Consider the following 16,497-nt stretch of genomic DNA (forward strand, 5'->3'; position numbering starts at 1 on the left):
GCAATCCTCAACCGCCCTCATTTAAAGTCCATAAATACAGGTACGTTATTTTACAACAGTACCATGAATATTGTAATTTTTAATCCGGTTATTTAATTCGTCTTTACATGTCTGCACCCACCAATATTCCTGTTTCATCCAGTCACCACCATCATATGATTGGGAATTGTTTTTCGAGGCTACAATACGAAGAAAGTGGAAAAAAAGAAAATTTGTTTTTGCAAAGAATTTTTTGTTGAAAAAGCTCAATAACCATTTGTTTGGGTGCTTGCATTTGCAATGCCAACGTATTGCCACAGTGCCTTTCTTACATGTGTTTGTAAACAATTGCGGTGAAAAGAACAGAAAAAAAAAACGATTGTGATTGAATGCATTTTTTTTGTGTTGTAAAAAAGGCATTTGATCGCTGGCGAATACTTAGAGCTTAAAGTGGCGCGCAATGCAACGGACGTATTTTATTTGACACTCGAGTCAATTTAAATTAAGCGGTTGAAAAATATATAAAAAAAGTTATTTTATACATAGAATAACAAAGGAAAAATAAAGGAAGAGTGTTAAGGTGGGTGATTGTAAAAAAATGTGCAATAAACATGAAATATTTTAATTATATTTTTTGGTACTTCGTAAAATATTGAATGATTTATGAGAAAGTTTTTATTACCTTTGTGCTGCCGAAAAAAAAACGAAAAAAAGGTTTGTGTAAAAATTGAAAAGTGATTTACCAGAGATTGGTAAAATAATTAAAAATAATTACATTATATTGATGTTACCCATTTTCTGGCGGTGTTAATATCTGTATTACTTTGTAAAGTAAATGAGAAAATTATATAATTGCAAAATATTCAGTTTTAACAATATTAATAAACGGCATTAAATTCGAAAGCGAAAAACTTTCAAACATATAACAGATTAACACATAAAAGAACAAGTAATAAAAGAGGCCCTGCGAATAGTTGCCCCAGAACAAAATCACCCCAAACGTCAAGTTCAAAATTGACCCAAATTTGTGTATACGTGCATTATGAAGTTTGACCCCATTTGTTATGTGCATTTTGGCCCCAAAATAATGCAAAATTAGGCCAATATCAAAAAGAAAAAATCACCCCCCCCCCCCCCAAAATTGGGACAACTTACTGGTTCCCCGCAGTAGGGACGAATGAAGTGTGTTGAATTTAAAAGTTAGATATACAATTGAAGCAGCACTACAGTAATGCAAATGAGCCCAAAGAAAACACAACCTTGAATTTGTATTTTCAAGTTCATTAAAAAACAATTAGGCCAAAAAGAAATGTTGAAAATGTTCTCCAATTTAATTTTTTTGGTGTAATTTTGCATTTTTTTAAGCCAAATATGTTTTGGGGCCACTGTTCGCAGAACCAAAAAAGACTATAGTCGGACGGGCCGACATGTGATACCCGTTACCTCTGATTTCGGGCTTCAATGTTCGAAGGTTAAAAATTAATGTTGTAAAAGATGTTACTTCGGCAAAAAGGAAGTATGTTGGAAAAATTCTCTGATTTTCATACAGTCATCAGTCATCTAGTAAATAATTTTTATCCGAAGGTGTCTGCACTTGAGATTAAAGTTCCGGACGAATTCACTCACATTCAAGCGTTTAAAATTATTTTTTTCTAATTTTTTGTGATGTATGCCCCTTGGAGCATGACGCCTATGTTCCTAAAGTGAACCATTTATTATACCCTCAGCCTTTAGGCTAAAGAGGGTATTTACACTTTGATACGACCAAAAATGTGCCTCATCGAAATAATGGTTTTAGACCCCAAGTATGTTTGTACGATATCCGTTTCAGACAATTTTGAGTAGATCTAGCAATGTCCGTCCGTCTGTCTGTCTGTCGGTCTGTCTGGCTGGCTGGTGCGCACGATAACTCTCGAACGGATCAATCGATTCGGTTCACATTTTGGGTATCGAAATATTTTGTCCAGATTCGATTTAAGTTCGAAGATGGACCATATAGGACCACTCCTTCAGGTACCTCCCCCACAAATGTTCAAAAATTGTCGCAAAACTTGTGCGCACGATAACTCTTGTAGGGAATAACCGATTTGGTCCATACTTTGCACATCGTGTAATTTCTACCGAACTTAGATGAGGTTCCAATATGGACTCAATCGGTCCACTACTTCGGGTACCTCCCACACAAAATTTCGGAAAAGTTCAGTTTAGGACCTGGTCTCCAATCGCTTTGATTTTTGTATACGCAAGTTGTATTCGCTGTCCTCTATATGACGCTGCAAGTTTCATTAGGGGCAAGTCCATACTTCCTGAGAAAATAGCCTGAAAGTTATAAAAAACCCTCTGACACCGTGTGTAATGGTTGGAGCGCAATATAACTCTCGAACGGATCTGCCGATTCGGTCCAAAATTTGGCTTTCGTAATATTTTGTCCAAACTTAGTTCAAGTTCAAAGATGGATTATATCGGTCCACTCCTTCCGGTACCTCCCCCACAAAAGTTCGAAAATGTTCGGAAAATTTGTGCGTACGATAACTCTTGAAGGAAGTAACCGATTTGGTCCATACTTTGCACATTATGAAATTTCTACCAGACTTAGATGAGGTTCCAATATGGACTCAATCGGTAAACTCTTTCGAGTACCTCCTACACAAAATTTCGGAAAAGTTCAGTTTAGGACCTGTTCTCGAATCGCCTTGGTTTTTGTTGTAACATCTTGTATTCATTGTCCCCTATACGAAGGTACAAGTTTCCTCAGGGGCAAGTCCATACTTCCTGAAAAAATAGCCTGAAAGTTGAAAAACAAACCCTATGACACCATGTTTATGGGTGGAAGCGCAAGATAATTCTCGAACGGAAATGCCGATTCCGGCCAAAATTTGGCCTTCGTAATATTGTTTCCAAACATAGTTTAAGTTCGTAGATAAGCCATATCGGTCCACTCCTTCAGGTACCTACCCCACAAAATTCAAAAATATTCGGAAAAATTGTGCGCACGATAACTCTTGATGGGAGTGACCGATTTGGTCCATACTTTACACATTCTCATAATATCTACCAGATATAGATCAGGTTCGAATATGGACTATATTTGTCCACTCCATCCCGTACATCCCACACAAAATTTTGGATAAGTTCACTTTAAGACCTGCTATTGAATCACTTTGATTTTTGTTGAAGCAACTTACATCTGCTGCCTCAATTACGATGGTAAAAGTTGTTTCAGGGGCAAGTCCATACTTCTTGAGAAAACAGCTCGAAGGGTGTAAAAACCCCCTATGGCACACCCATGGTCTATGTCGGTCCATTCCTTTAAGTACCTTTTCCGCAACATTTTTGAACTTTAATCCTAATCAAAATTTTTGTCGGTTCATACGACCAAAACTTTGAAACCCCTAAATACATAAGTTTTTTGTGAAAAAAGTGTTTCAATTTGCACAGGCTGAGGGTATATCTCTGTCGGCAAAGCCGACTGATACTTTTTTACTTGTTTTTTTATACAAGTGAAATAATTGTATTGTATTATAATTTACTTCTTTCTTAAAAAAATGAAAAAAGGACACAAAAAATACCCCATAGATCGGCCCAAAAAATTACAGAATTGTTTTTTTAAACGCCTACCCCCTAAATTTTTTCCATTGGATTAAAAAATCTTATATATGAAATTTTATGGCGATCGGGAAACAACAATGAAACAAAAATATAAAAAATGACGTGTTAAGTTCGGCTGGTTCGAACTTTTTATATTCTCCTCCATAATATATTCTGAACAAAAATATCCTTTCCCGTCCAAAATCTTAGGTGGATACATTTTTCGACCATGCATGCCCCAAATGCCATTATTAAGTCAGAAGAAGGAAGCTACACCAAACCATGGATCCACGTTGAATTTTTTTGGGGAACAATTTTGTGACCATTGGAATGCCAAATTACAGGTAGTTCGGTCAAACAATTTAGCAAAAATACTCAAGAAAAAAACAACTACAATCAGGAGGTACCGTTATATGGGGCTATACCAAAACGTGGACCTAGGTTGACAATTTTTGGTGTAGAAGTTTTGAGACCACTGGGAACCTCAAATGTCAAATTGCGACTATTTCGGTAAAAAAAATTAGATAAAATTTTCCAAATACCGAAAATCAAGAGGTACTGTTATATGGAGCTATGCCAAACATGGATCTATGTCTAAATTTGTGCGCCCGATAACTCTTGAAGGTCCATACTTTGCACATCGTAAAATTTCTACAAGACTTAGATGATGTTCGGACAAGTTCAGTTTAGGTCGAATCGCTTTGATTTTTGTTGTAACAACTTTTATTCACTGCCCCACATACGACGGTACAAGTTTCATAAGGGGCAAGTAAATACTTCCTGAGAAAGTAGTCTGAAAGTTGCAAAAAATCCTACACACCGTGTGTAGTGGTTGGAGCGCAAGATACCTTTCAAACGGATCTGCCGATTCGCTCCAAAAATTTGGCTTTCGTAATTGTTTGTTTAAGTTCGAAGATGAAGCCATATCGGTATACTGCTTCAACTTTCATTCGCTGCCTCAATTACGACGGTAAAAGTTTTTTCAGGGGCAAGTCCATACTTCTTGTAAAAAATATAGCAGCATATGTAGTGGCAGGAGAGCACGATAACTCTCGAGCTAATCAACAGATTTGGTCCAAAATTTGGCCTTCGTCATATTTTGTCCAAACTTTGTTGCAGTTCGAAGATGGGCAATACCGGCCCACAACTTCCGATACTTCCCCCCAATATTTAAAAAATCTCACAAAAATGGTATGCACGGTATTTCTTGAACGGGGCAACCAAGTTGGTCCAAATTTTGGATCGGTCCTCTCCTTAGGGTTCCTCCCCCACAAAAGTTCAACATTTGTGTCTAAGTGCAGTTTGGGGTCTGTTCGAAGATCCTTTGGAAATGTATACCGATGCTGTTCTTTGTGGTCTTGTTAACAACGATATTATGTTTTTCCGTGGACAAGTCCATGCTTCCTGACATATTGGTCCCACTGAAAAGACTAGTGCGCGCGGCATATATCGAAAAAATATGACACCCAAAATAAGATCCACTTTCATAATGGACCAAGTCGGTCCATTCCTTTAAGTACCTCCTTCGCAACACTTTTGAACTTTAATCCTAATCGACAGTTTTGTCGGCAAGTTCAAATGTCCAAAACGGGCCACAAAATTCTGAAAAGACCCTAAATACATTCTATCTGTCGTAGGCTGAGGGTATATCTCTGTCGGCAAAATCGACTGATACTTTTTTTACTTCTTAATTCTCAGTTTAATACAAAAGTACTAGAGTTCCTTCATTAATTAGCCGTTTCAGTAAAGTACAATAACTCAAATATCAATAGATCTTTCGATAATTTTTGATCAAGGCCTTTCATTCACCACACAGTTCAGTCGTTTCCTTAAGTGTCCTGGATTGTCTGGACTCTTTACAGAGTTAATGTACGTTACGCAATGACTGATGTATTTAAAAAGTACAAGATCCACTAAATCGCTTATACATATGTATTTGAAGATGATCTCGAAAAGAAGTTCCTATTAGTTCTATGAATTCACATTGTGTGTAGGGTATAAAAAATGTGTGTACAAATATAAAACATAAATAATGCTTTGTTTTAAAATAAAAATAAAATAATTTTCTTTCGCTCGCAGATAATGTAATGGTCATTAAACTTTGGTTTTCTTGTGGTTTTTAATGTCGACAACAACAATAACAACAAGTGTTGTTTTTGTTGCCTAGTCATCATTCTTTTATTTAGCAATTCAATTGAAGGCATTCGACTGCATTTACTGCGACATTGAAAATTATACAAATGGATGGCTGCCAATTGTTGTCAAACAAATGCTAATCGTTCGTTAAAAAATACAAATCTATGGCACTGCAATTCGCATTTCTGTTAAGCAACAGGTGGTCTGGGAGGGTATCGGGGTTCTCTTCTAGATGTGCTCACCTCATTACCTACGAGAACTTATAAAACAATTCAAATGTGACATTATTGATAACGTCAAATGATAACAGAGCTGCTCGGCAGTAGGCATTTAATCTTAATGAAATTTAATCTAAATAATATAATGTGCAGTGAATGTGATGTGCATGTTCTTCATGATATTTGATATGGTTCCAGTGAAATTAACAAACCGCGCCATTTCTGGAATTTTTTTAATAGTAAAGACGTGTTAAATGTTTTTGTATTTTGATCAACATAGAGTCGAGACACATGACTAAATTTCCCTTATTGTAATTAGCTATTTTGACATCTTGTTCAGTTACGTTTTGCTGGCTTTGTTCATTTACTACATGTCTTGTGTTGAATAGCACACTTTATGGTCCACCATACGCATAAGACGGATGGTTTTAGTTCAGGAACGAACTAGTGCAATTTACACTCTTATGACCTAATGAGCATAAAGTGTTAGGTGCTACATCTGCAAATGTAATATACGACTTTTGAATGATCGTAGAAAAGGCAGGTAAACGGTTGAGCTTAATGACGAACAATTGAACGGCTAAAATAAAAGAATGGCGTAGTTCGCTTAAAACAGCTGAACTAAATGCATCTTTCAGCCAAATAAACTAGAAGTAAAACTTTAATCAGTAGCTCCATAGGCTTCTCATCTGTCTGATCTACCAGTTCGGTTCCAGTCAGTGTTGATTTTGGCCAAATTGGTTCTCCTGGGATTCCAAAAGGATATATATTTTATCGCGACTATACATATTTTGGAAAGCATCATCTTTTCTGATACTCTTCAAATTTAACTTCAAACTCGTCCATATTGGACGACTTAATAAATAAGACTCACAAAGTTTTTGAGATTTTGATCCCTCCAGTGGCAAACGTCCCACTATCCTCGGTTGTTGTTGCATACCCATTAGGCCTCCGTAAACTTGTGCTCAGCGAAAACGCATTGGCTTTTATATCCAAGAGCTTGTCGTTATAACTTGAAGGTGCTTCTGAGAGTCTCGATATCTTTTCAACCTTTTCAGGCTTTTGTCGTTGCCTTCTAGTTCGCTTTTCCAGCTGAGCAGAGGCTACCAACAGTGCAATTGTAAGAATTTCCCCGCTGCTATGAGCTAATATGAATCGGGGTGCACTCATTGATATGAGAGAAGTCTCCCTTGTCCCGTATGGGATGTTTGTGGAACAATTAATTAAGAGCTGTAATGGTAGCTAACGATAATTTCAGGATTTTGCTCAGATACTCGACTCCTGTATCATCAATCTGCTTTAGCATGACCATTGAAATTCCGTCAGTTCCAACAGCTTAGAGTGATTTTATTTTGCACCTTGGATAACATCTGCAACATCACCCATTGTAAACTGTGATGGTTAATTTTCTGAATCCTTGCCAATTGACACTGCCAAGAAAGGATGCTACTATAGACACTGTCTGAAAGAATGAGTCGTACTATAGACATTTTCTAAAAGAAATGGAGATTCTGTAGACCCATTATGAAAGGGTACTTCTATAGACATTTTCTGAAAAAAATGGTGCTACTGGGCTTCGACAGACCGTTTCTGAAAAAAGAGTGCTTCGATAGACCCTTTCTGAAAGAAAGGGTGTTTCGATAGACAATTTCTAAAAGAAAGGGTGCTTCGGTAGACCCTTATTGAAAGAAAGGGTGCTTCGATAGACCCTTTCTGAGTGAGAGGGTGCTTCGATAGACTCTTTCTGAGTGAAAGGGTGCTTCGATAGACCCTTTCTGAGTGAAAGGGTGCTTCGATAGACCCTTTCTGAGTGAAAGGGTGCTTCGATAGACCCTTTCTGTGTGAAAGGGTACTTCGATAGCCCCTTTCTGTGTGAAAGGGTGCTTCGATAGACCCTTTCTGTGTGAAAGGGTGCTTCGATAGACCCTTTCTGTGTGAAAGGGTGCTTCGATAGACCCTTTCTGTGTGAAAGGGTGCTTCGATAGACCCTTTCTGTGTGAAAGGGTGCTTCGATAGACCCTTTCTGTGTGAAAGGGTGCTTCGATAGACCCTTTCAGAAAGCAAGGGTGCTTCGATAGACCCTTTCTTGACGAAAGGGTACTTCGATAAACCTTTTCTGAAACAAAGGGTGCTTCGATAGACCTTTTGTGAAACAAAGGGTGCTTCGATAGACCATGTCAGAAATCAAGGGTGCTTGGATAGACCTTTTGCGAAACAAAGGGTGCTTCGATAGACCATGTCAGAAATCAAGGGTGCTTGGATAGACCCTTTCTGAAACAAAGGGTGCTTCGATAGACCATGTCAGAAATCAAGGGTGCTTGGATAGACCCTTTCTGAAGCAAAGGGTGCTTCGATATACCCTTTCTGAATGAAAGGGTGCTTCGATAGACCCTTTCTGAAACAAAGGGTGCTTCGATAGACCCTTTCTGAAACAAAGGGTGCATCGATAGACCATGTCAGAAATCAAGGGTGCTTGGATAGACCCTTTCAGAAACAAAATGTGCTTCGATAGACCCTTTCTCAAAGAAAGGGTGCTTCGATAGACCCTTTCTCAAAGAACGAGTGATTCGATAGACCCTTTCTCAAGGAAAAAAAGGGCGGGCGATTGGCAATTTTGTTCGTTGTTCGTTGGCAATCCAGGTTGTTGATTGTGGTGCCACTCCTGTCTTCGTATTTCATTGTTTCCTGCCTTAAAATGTATGTCTTACTGTGTTTATTTGACATGGTAACGTCATATACGACCAAATTTTTCAGGTCAGGATCTATTTTGGTTGACAGTGTTCCCCTTTGCTACTTTCTCATCCAGATGTTCCAGATGTCGTCAGGGATGGTCTGCCTGTAGCTAACGCTAAACCTTTTATTATCAATTTCACTAAGGCGTACTTCCCATAGTTGTGTCAGACTCTTCTTTTGGCGTCAAGCAGGAGGTGATTATTATCCCGCCAGTTATTACTTTCTATTCCGTCACACAAGAGCTTATGCTGGGTTGGAAAGCGATGTTAGAGGTAGAGAGGTTAAAGACTCGTATAAAATATGTGGGCCTGTCTTGATTTTGTACAAACCTCACTCTTATAACAGTTAAAGATTTATATAGTGGTTCCGAAATATAAACTTAAATCCGTTCTTTCTTTTTTCAGATGGTGCTGTTTAAGATATGGAAAATAATAAGCGTGATGTTCCTTCTGGATGCCTGTGATGCATACAATATTCTCTTTATGGGACCATTCCCCGCACCTAGTCACTGGATGTGGCTAGAACATTTTCAAAGAGATTTGTTGGAGAAGGGTCATTCCGTAACATCAGTTAATAATCATCCCACAAAACATCCGCATCCCAATTTAACTGAAATTATAATTGATCCGAAATTCGATATACCCTATTATCGTAAGTAAAAGACAAACATACATACCTCTTGATCCTGGTTTATAATGTATTTATTTTTTGGTTTAGTTCCCAAGGAGAATATTTTTAAAATGCATTTCGCCAGTGATTTTCAAAATCTGCAAATGTGGTGGATGGTAGGAGAATGGACAAGTGAACATGCCCTAAATGATCCCAAGGTTAAGGCTTTGATTGCCTCCAAAGATAAGAAATTCGATTTGGTGATTTTGGAGCAATTCTTTCATGAAAGTTTTCTAATGTTTGGTTATAAATTCAAATGTCCTGTGGTGACCATTGGTACCATGGGTTATGCCGATAATATGGATCATGCTATGGGTTTGGTAACACCATGGTCGGTAATACCACATCTCTTGTTGGCACATAGCGATCGGATGACTTTCAAACAACGTTTCTATAATGTTTATTTGTCAGTGTACGATGCTGTCATGAGAAGATGGCACTACATGCCTAGAATGCAGAAAATGGCGGAAAGGCATTTTGGTCCCCACATAAGAGGTACGAGGCGAAAAGAAAATATAATATAATACAAATTGTAATTATGTGCTATTATTCTAGGCCCCTTGCCCAATGTTAGGGATTTGGAGAAGAATATTTCATTGATGCTCATAAATAGCCACAGAAGTACGGACTTACCTAGACCAAGTATGCCTGGTCTAATTAATGTGGGAGGTGCCCACATTAAACCAGCCAAACCTTTGCCCCACGATATCAAGGTAAGTTAAATTTGAATATCTTTTGGAGAAACATCGAATAATATTGCCTCTTTTTCTCGTTCTCTAGAACTTCATTGACAACTCGCCCAACGGTGTTGTTTACTTCTCCTTGGGTTCCTATGTGAAAAGTACAGATGTGCCTGCCGAACGTATTGTTGTCATTTTAAATGCCTTTGGAAAGCTAAAACAAAATGTTTTATGGAAATATGAAAATGAATCGATATCGAATCTTCCACCTAATGTTATGATTCGCAAATGGATGCCCCAAAATGACATCCTGGCCCATCCCAATGTTAAGCTATTCATAACCCATGGTGGCATATTTGGTACCCAGGAAGGCATCTATTGGGCTAAGCCAATGCTTTGTATGCCATTGTATGGTGATCAACATCGAAATACTTTAAAATCGGTACATGCAGGTTATGCACTATCTTTGGATTTTGCCAAAATGACTTCGGACGACTTGCAAGTGAATATTCAAGCATTAGTTTCGGATCCAAAATATAAACGAAAAGCTGTTGAAATCTCAGGAAAATTCCGTGATAATCCCATACATCCACTGGATGAGGCTACCTATTGGATTGAATATATTGCCAAGTATAAAGGAGCTCAATTTTTGAAATCAAATGGTGCCTATATGCCGTTATATCAATATTTGTTGTTGGATATAGTGGGTTGTGTTGTGGCTGGGTTGGCATTGACAATTGTATTGCCATTGTTTGTTTTTAGAAAACTTAAAAGACTGATAACGAAATCTTCCAAAGAAGATAAAGCGAAAAAATTAAAATAAATATTTTTTGTGATGCTAATATTTTGCCCATATTATGTATTAAGTTAAGTAAAAAAATAAATATTTAAAATACTTTAACCAAATAGTTTTTTATTATTCTGAATTAAAAAACAAACTAAAAATAAATAATGACCTTCGTCCTAATAAGACAACAATAAATAAAAATACACATCATAGCCTGTCTGCCCCGGCTGAGGTTTGAACCTGGGTCCTCTCTAACAAACAGACAATGTTGTCGAGGTCTTAGCATTCTAAGCCACTGCCAATCTATCATATCACACTTCCGAAATGGAAGGCATTACAATTCATGAAAGAAACCCCCCTTCGATTTGTACATGTGTATGTATTGAGAAATGATTCTAGACAGGACACTGGATGACTTGATAAGAAAAAGGATTCAAAAATACTTCGTATTTGCAAATTTACAAGAATGTTTGTACAAATAGAAGTTATCAAAATCAGCCTTTGTCTTCTAGCCATTCACATCCGATATGTCTGATGAGCTGAATTAAACCACCAGCGAAACGATCGTAGCATATTGGTTGGGTGTGTGGGACTTCGCTAGAATTCACTTTTTCAAATCAAAACTCCTTAGATCATGTTAGCTCGATTAATTAAAAACTTTCATAAATAATGACCGTCGTCCTAATAAGACAACAATAAATAAAAAACATTAGGTTAGGCTGAGCCGAAATTTGTATACCCTACACCATGAAATATTCTTAACTTAAATGGAAAAAATAGTTTTCTTTCCTGTCCACAATTTTAGTTGGAGATATTTTGTGATCACGGATACCCCAAATACCTAAATTAGGTCATACAAAACAAGTGAGAAAAGGCTATAGTCGGTACGGGGCCGACTATGTGATACCCTACACCACTACCTCTGTGCATAATCTTTTCACTCGAAAAAATTTCTTTTAGGGAGATACGAAAGTTTGATTGCAGAAAAAGGGATGCATTACCGACTATTGCGATATCTATATTATTTGATCACCTACGCCAACCTACTTGCATAATTTTAAAGATGGCTTTGCTTTTAGAAGGTCCCCAACCAAAGGTGTGATATCCGTCATTATTATTAAAATTGCAAAAATGAAAAGTTGGGTTCTATTTGCGACTATTGCGATATCTTCGTTGTTCGACCACCTACGACATTCTACGTTACATCGTTGTAAAGGTGATATTTATGCCTTTTATATACCCCTTATAGGCGCTGAGATATTTGCTTTGGAATAAAATGTTGACTTTTTCTCCAAATAAATTGTTTGCTCATTCCGACCCCTAAATATTATCCGACCATCACCAAAATCAATAGGCTTCTTCCTCTGTGAGACCTTCATTAACCCTCGAAATTTCGTGACGATCCGATCAAAATTGCGACATGTAGCGTGATTTCCAAAAAAATTGAAAAATTGGATGTATTACCGATTATTGCGATATCTCCGTTAGTTGGTCACCTACGCCGACCTAGTTTGCATCATTGTAAAGATGGGATGTTCTACTTTCATAGTCAGGCTTTGCTTTTGGAAAGTCTCCAACCAACGCAGTGATATTCGTCATTATCGCAAAAATGAAAAGTTGCGTTTTATTTGCGACTATTGTGATATCTTCGTTGTTTGATCACCTATGAGAACCCACTTATCATCATTAGAAAGGTGATATTTTCTACTTTCATCGTCATGTTTGCTTTTGGTATACCCCTTATAGAAGCTGAGATATTCGCTTTGGGAAAAAACGTTGTCTTCTTACTCAAATAAGTTTTTTGCCCATTCCGACCCCTAAATATTATCCGACCATCACCAAAATCAATAGGCTTCTTCATCTTTGAGACCCCCATTAACCCTCAAAAGTTCGTGACGATCCGATCAAAATTGCGACCTATAGCGTGATTTCCAAAAAAAGGGTAAATGGGGTGTATCACCGACTATTGCGATATCTCCGTTATTCGGTCACCTACGCCGACCTAGTTTGCATAATTGTAAAGATGGAATCTTCTACTTTCATAGTCAGGCTTTGCTTTTGGAAAGTCTCCAACCAACGCCGTGATATTCGTCATTATAATTAAAATCGTTTTATTTGCGACTATTGTGATATCTTCGTTGTTTGATAACCTATGATAACTTATTTTACATCAATAGAAAGGCGATATTTCCTACTTTCATTGTCAGGTCTTGCTTTTGGTATATCCCATATAGAAGCTGAGATATTCGCTTTGGAAAACAACGGTGTATTTTTATCCAAATAAGTGTTTTGAACATAATGACCCCTAAATATTATCCGACCATCACCAAAATCAATAGGCTTCTTTTCCTCCGGGACCCTCATCAACACTCAAAATTTCGTGACGATCCGATCAAAATTCCGACCTGTAGCGTGATTTCCACAAAAATGGATAAATGGGATGTATTACCGACTATTGCGATATCTCCGTTATTTGGTCACCTACGCCGACCTAGTTTGCGTCATTGTAAAGATGTAATCTTCTACTTTCATAGTCAGGATTTGCTTTTGGAAAGTCCCCAGCCAAAGCTGTGATATTCGTCATTATAATTAAAATCGCAAAAATGAAAATTTGGGTTTTATTTGCGACTATTGTGATATCTTCGTTGTTTGTTCACCTACGAGAACCAACTTTACATCATTAGAAAGGTGATATTTTCTATTTTCATTGTCAGGTTTTGCTTTTGGTATACCCTATATAGATGCTGAGATATTCGCTTTGGAAAAAAACGTTGTCTTTTTATCCACCTAAGTTTTTTGCCCTTTCCGACCCCTAAATATTATCCGACCATTACCAAAATCAATAGGCTTCTTCCCCTCCGTTACCCCCATCAACACCCAAAATTTCGTGACGATCCGAAAATTGCGACCTGTAGCGTGATTACAAGGTTTAGATGGACAGACGGACGGACGGACGGACGGACGGACTGACGGACGGACACACATAGCCAGATCGACTCAGCTCGTCGATACAATCATTTTGGTATATATAAGAATGGGTCTTCGACCATTATTTCGATGCGTTACAAACTTTTTGGGCAAAACCAACTTATAATACCCTCCCCACATAGTGGTGTAGGGTATAAAAAGTAACAGTTGGCTTTGCCGACAGAAATATACCTTCAGCATGTGTGAGTTGAAAGTTTCCTCTACGGACATATCGAGAAGCGGCTACACAACCAATATCCTTTCTCCTAAATATTACGTATTTAGAAGGCTTTCTGAATTTTGTAGCCTTTTTTGCACGTATGAACTTGCCGAAAAAATGGTTCATAATTAAAACTCAAAAGTGTTGCGAAGGTGGTATCATTTCGGATGTGGATCTTATTTTTGGGAGTCATTCCTTTTTGATCTATATCATGCCCACCTATCATTTCAGTTGGTCACCGTATACTCGTATACTTGCGCACAAAAAACATAATATCGCTGCATAGAGGACCACAAGGAGTAGCTTCGGTATAAATTTCCAAAGGAATAAACTGCATATGGACGATTTTCGAATCCGTTCGAGAGTTATTGTGCTCCCCAGCCACTACACATGGTGCCATAGGGGTGTTTACCTCTTTTGGGCCATTTGTTGAGGAAGTATGTCCTTGCCCCTGAAAAAACTTAAACCGTCGTAATGTGGGCGGCGAATATAAGTTATTATACAGAAATCAAAGGTATTCGAGAGGAGGTCTTAAACTGCACTTTTCCGAACATTTCTGTGGGAGTTACCCGTAGTAGTGGACCTACAGAGTTCATATTGAAACCTCATCTCTATCTGGTAGAAATTTTACGATGTGCAAAGTTAGGACTAAATTGATTGTTCCCTTCGAGAGTTATCGTTCACAACCATTTTTTTAGTGGATTAGTGTTGTGGAACACTTGTCCAAATGGAACCTAAAATGACAAATTACTGCTAGTTCGTTTGAATATTGTGGCTAAGATCTTCAAAATACCGAAAATCGGGAGTTGCCGTTATATGGGGACTATACTAAGCATGAACCTATGTTGAACATTTTTGGGAATAAGGGCCTGTTTATGTATGTCGATAAGAAAATTGAATACGCAAGAAAAACTACTAAATTTGAGTGTTCATGCGCACACATTTTCGTTTCGAAATACATTAACTGTTGGTAAGTCTTGCGATCACTGGAAATCTCAAATGTGAAAATACAGCTAGTTCGGTTAAAAAAAGCAGTAGCTAAAATCCTCAAAATACTGAGAAGAAGAAGGTATCGTTATATGGGGGCTATACCAAAACATGGACCCATATACCCTTTCTTCAAACTTGACCTCCTTCCATAAGACTGATGGTTAAAATACATATAAATTGAAACAAGTTAGACATTATCAGTCAGCTGTGCCGGCAGAAATATACTTTCAGCCTCGGACCTAAAGAAAAGAAGCAAACACTAACGTCTATAGGTGTTTTTGAGTTTTTTGGGCAATTTTTCAGGAAGTATGGATTTGCCCCCAAAAATCTGTACAGTCTTAACTGCGGTCCGTTTAAAAACATGTTGCCAACAATTAAAAAAACACAATCCCAGACGACTCCTTAAACTGAGCTCTTTCTAAACATTGTGTGGGAGTTACCCGAAAAAGTGGACCGATGTAGTCGATATTCGGGCATAATTGGAGGGTGTAAGAAATAATATTATGTACAACGTTTGGACCAAATCGGTTACTCCCTTAGAGGGTTATCATACTTACTATGCAGGAAGTATGGACTTTTCCAAAAAAAAAAAAACAAAAAAAAAAATTGCACAGTCGTAACAGGGCCCGCAAGAAGAACTTTTTGGAAACATTTTTGAAATGATCCGGGATGAGCTGTTAAACTACACTTCTCCCAAAATTATGTGTGGGAGGTACCCGAAAGGCAGTGTTTCTTGGAACTTTTAGGGCATTATATCAGGAAGTATGGATTTGTCCCGAAAAAATTGTATCGTTTTAAAGGGGACTGCAAGGACAACCATCTGAAAAAAAACTTTCAAAACGATCCGTGAGGAGCACTTAAACTTCACTTTTTCCGAATTCTGTGTTGGAGGTACCCGAAGAAGTACACCGATATAGTTCATAGCCAAATATATGGCCAATTCGGTTACTAAAGACCAATGGTATAAAAATAACAATAAAACCAACGGCATTTTCCGAAATCTTATAAGGTGCGACCCCACTTGAAATAGGGATACGTAAATTCGATTTCGGTTAATCGATTATTAGTGTAAGGTGGTTTTCTCGTCGGCTGGGGTAATCTGAGTCGCGTCCAAGGTCTCCATAAGGGCCCACTAAACCTTACGAAATGAAAGACTAAAATTCTCCCTTTCCTGGGGGCTAAATCGGGGATTTATTGATTAAACTTTAGTTTACAATCTACTTGTCCTTAAATGCGATAAGAATGAATTCAATGGGTATATGTTTGGATTAATAATAGTATTCAGACTCACTGGGGTTTGGCAGCGGAGGAGCTCGTGTTGGATTAGCGGTTCTTCTTCGGGGATAACAGTGTTGTTTGTGTTCGGGTGTGAATGATGTATTCGGTATTCGGCTGTAGATGACCGGGAAAACGATGGATTAAGTGTTCGGCTGCAGATGGTTGGAAGACGATAAATTCAGTGTTCACGATGGGCTCGGCGTTCGGCTGTTGATGTTCGGGTACACGATCGGTTCGGCGTTCGGCTGTGGA

The 16,497-nt window shown here is 38.0% G+C and overlaps 1 protein-coding gene across 1 annotated transcript; it reads left to right on the top strand.

Moving 5' to 3' along the window:
• Nucleotides 1–297: 297 nt before the first annotated feature.
• On the top strand, nucleotides 298–10,909 carry Ugt301D1 (UDP-glycosyltransferase family 301 member D1). The gene is made up of 5 exons (XM_073969717.1): nucleotides 298–559; nucleotides 9,059–9,305; nucleotides 9,372–9,818; nucleotides 9,879–10,036; nucleotides 10,104–10,909. The coding sequence occupies exons 2-5, from the start codon at nucleotides 9,059–9,061 to the stop codon at nucleotides 10,824–10,826; spliced, it is 1,575 nt and encodes a 524-aa protein (XP_073825818.1). The 5' UTR covers nucleotides 298–559; the 3' UTR covers nucleotides 10,827–10,909.
• The last annotated feature ends 5,588 nt before the right edge of the window (nucleotides 10,910–16,497 follow it).

The sequence above is a fragment of the Musca autumnalis genome, unplaced genomic scaffold (assembly GCF_047663935.1).
Source record: "Musca autumnalis isolate F117 unplaced genomic scaffold, ASM4766393v1 scaffold_2, whole genome shotgun sequence".
Lineage (NCBI taxonomy): Eukaryota > Metazoa > Arthropoda > Insecta > Diptera > Muscidae > Musca > Musca autumnalis.

Bases quoted from the DNA above. Each gene is read 5' to 3' on its own strand.
- Ugt301D1 (XM_073969717.1), top strand. From the start codon at position 9,059: ATGGTGCTGTTTAAGATATGGAAAATAATAAGCGTGATGTTCCTTCTG. The intron at 9,306-9,371 runs GTAAGTAAAAGA...TTTTTGGTTTAG, and splicing joins ATTCGATATACCCTATTATC to TTCCCAAGGAGAATATTTTT. The intron at 9,819-9,878 runs GTACGAGGCGAA...CTATTATTCTAG, and splicing joins TTTTGGTCCCCACATAAGAG to GCCCCTTGCCCAATGTTAGG.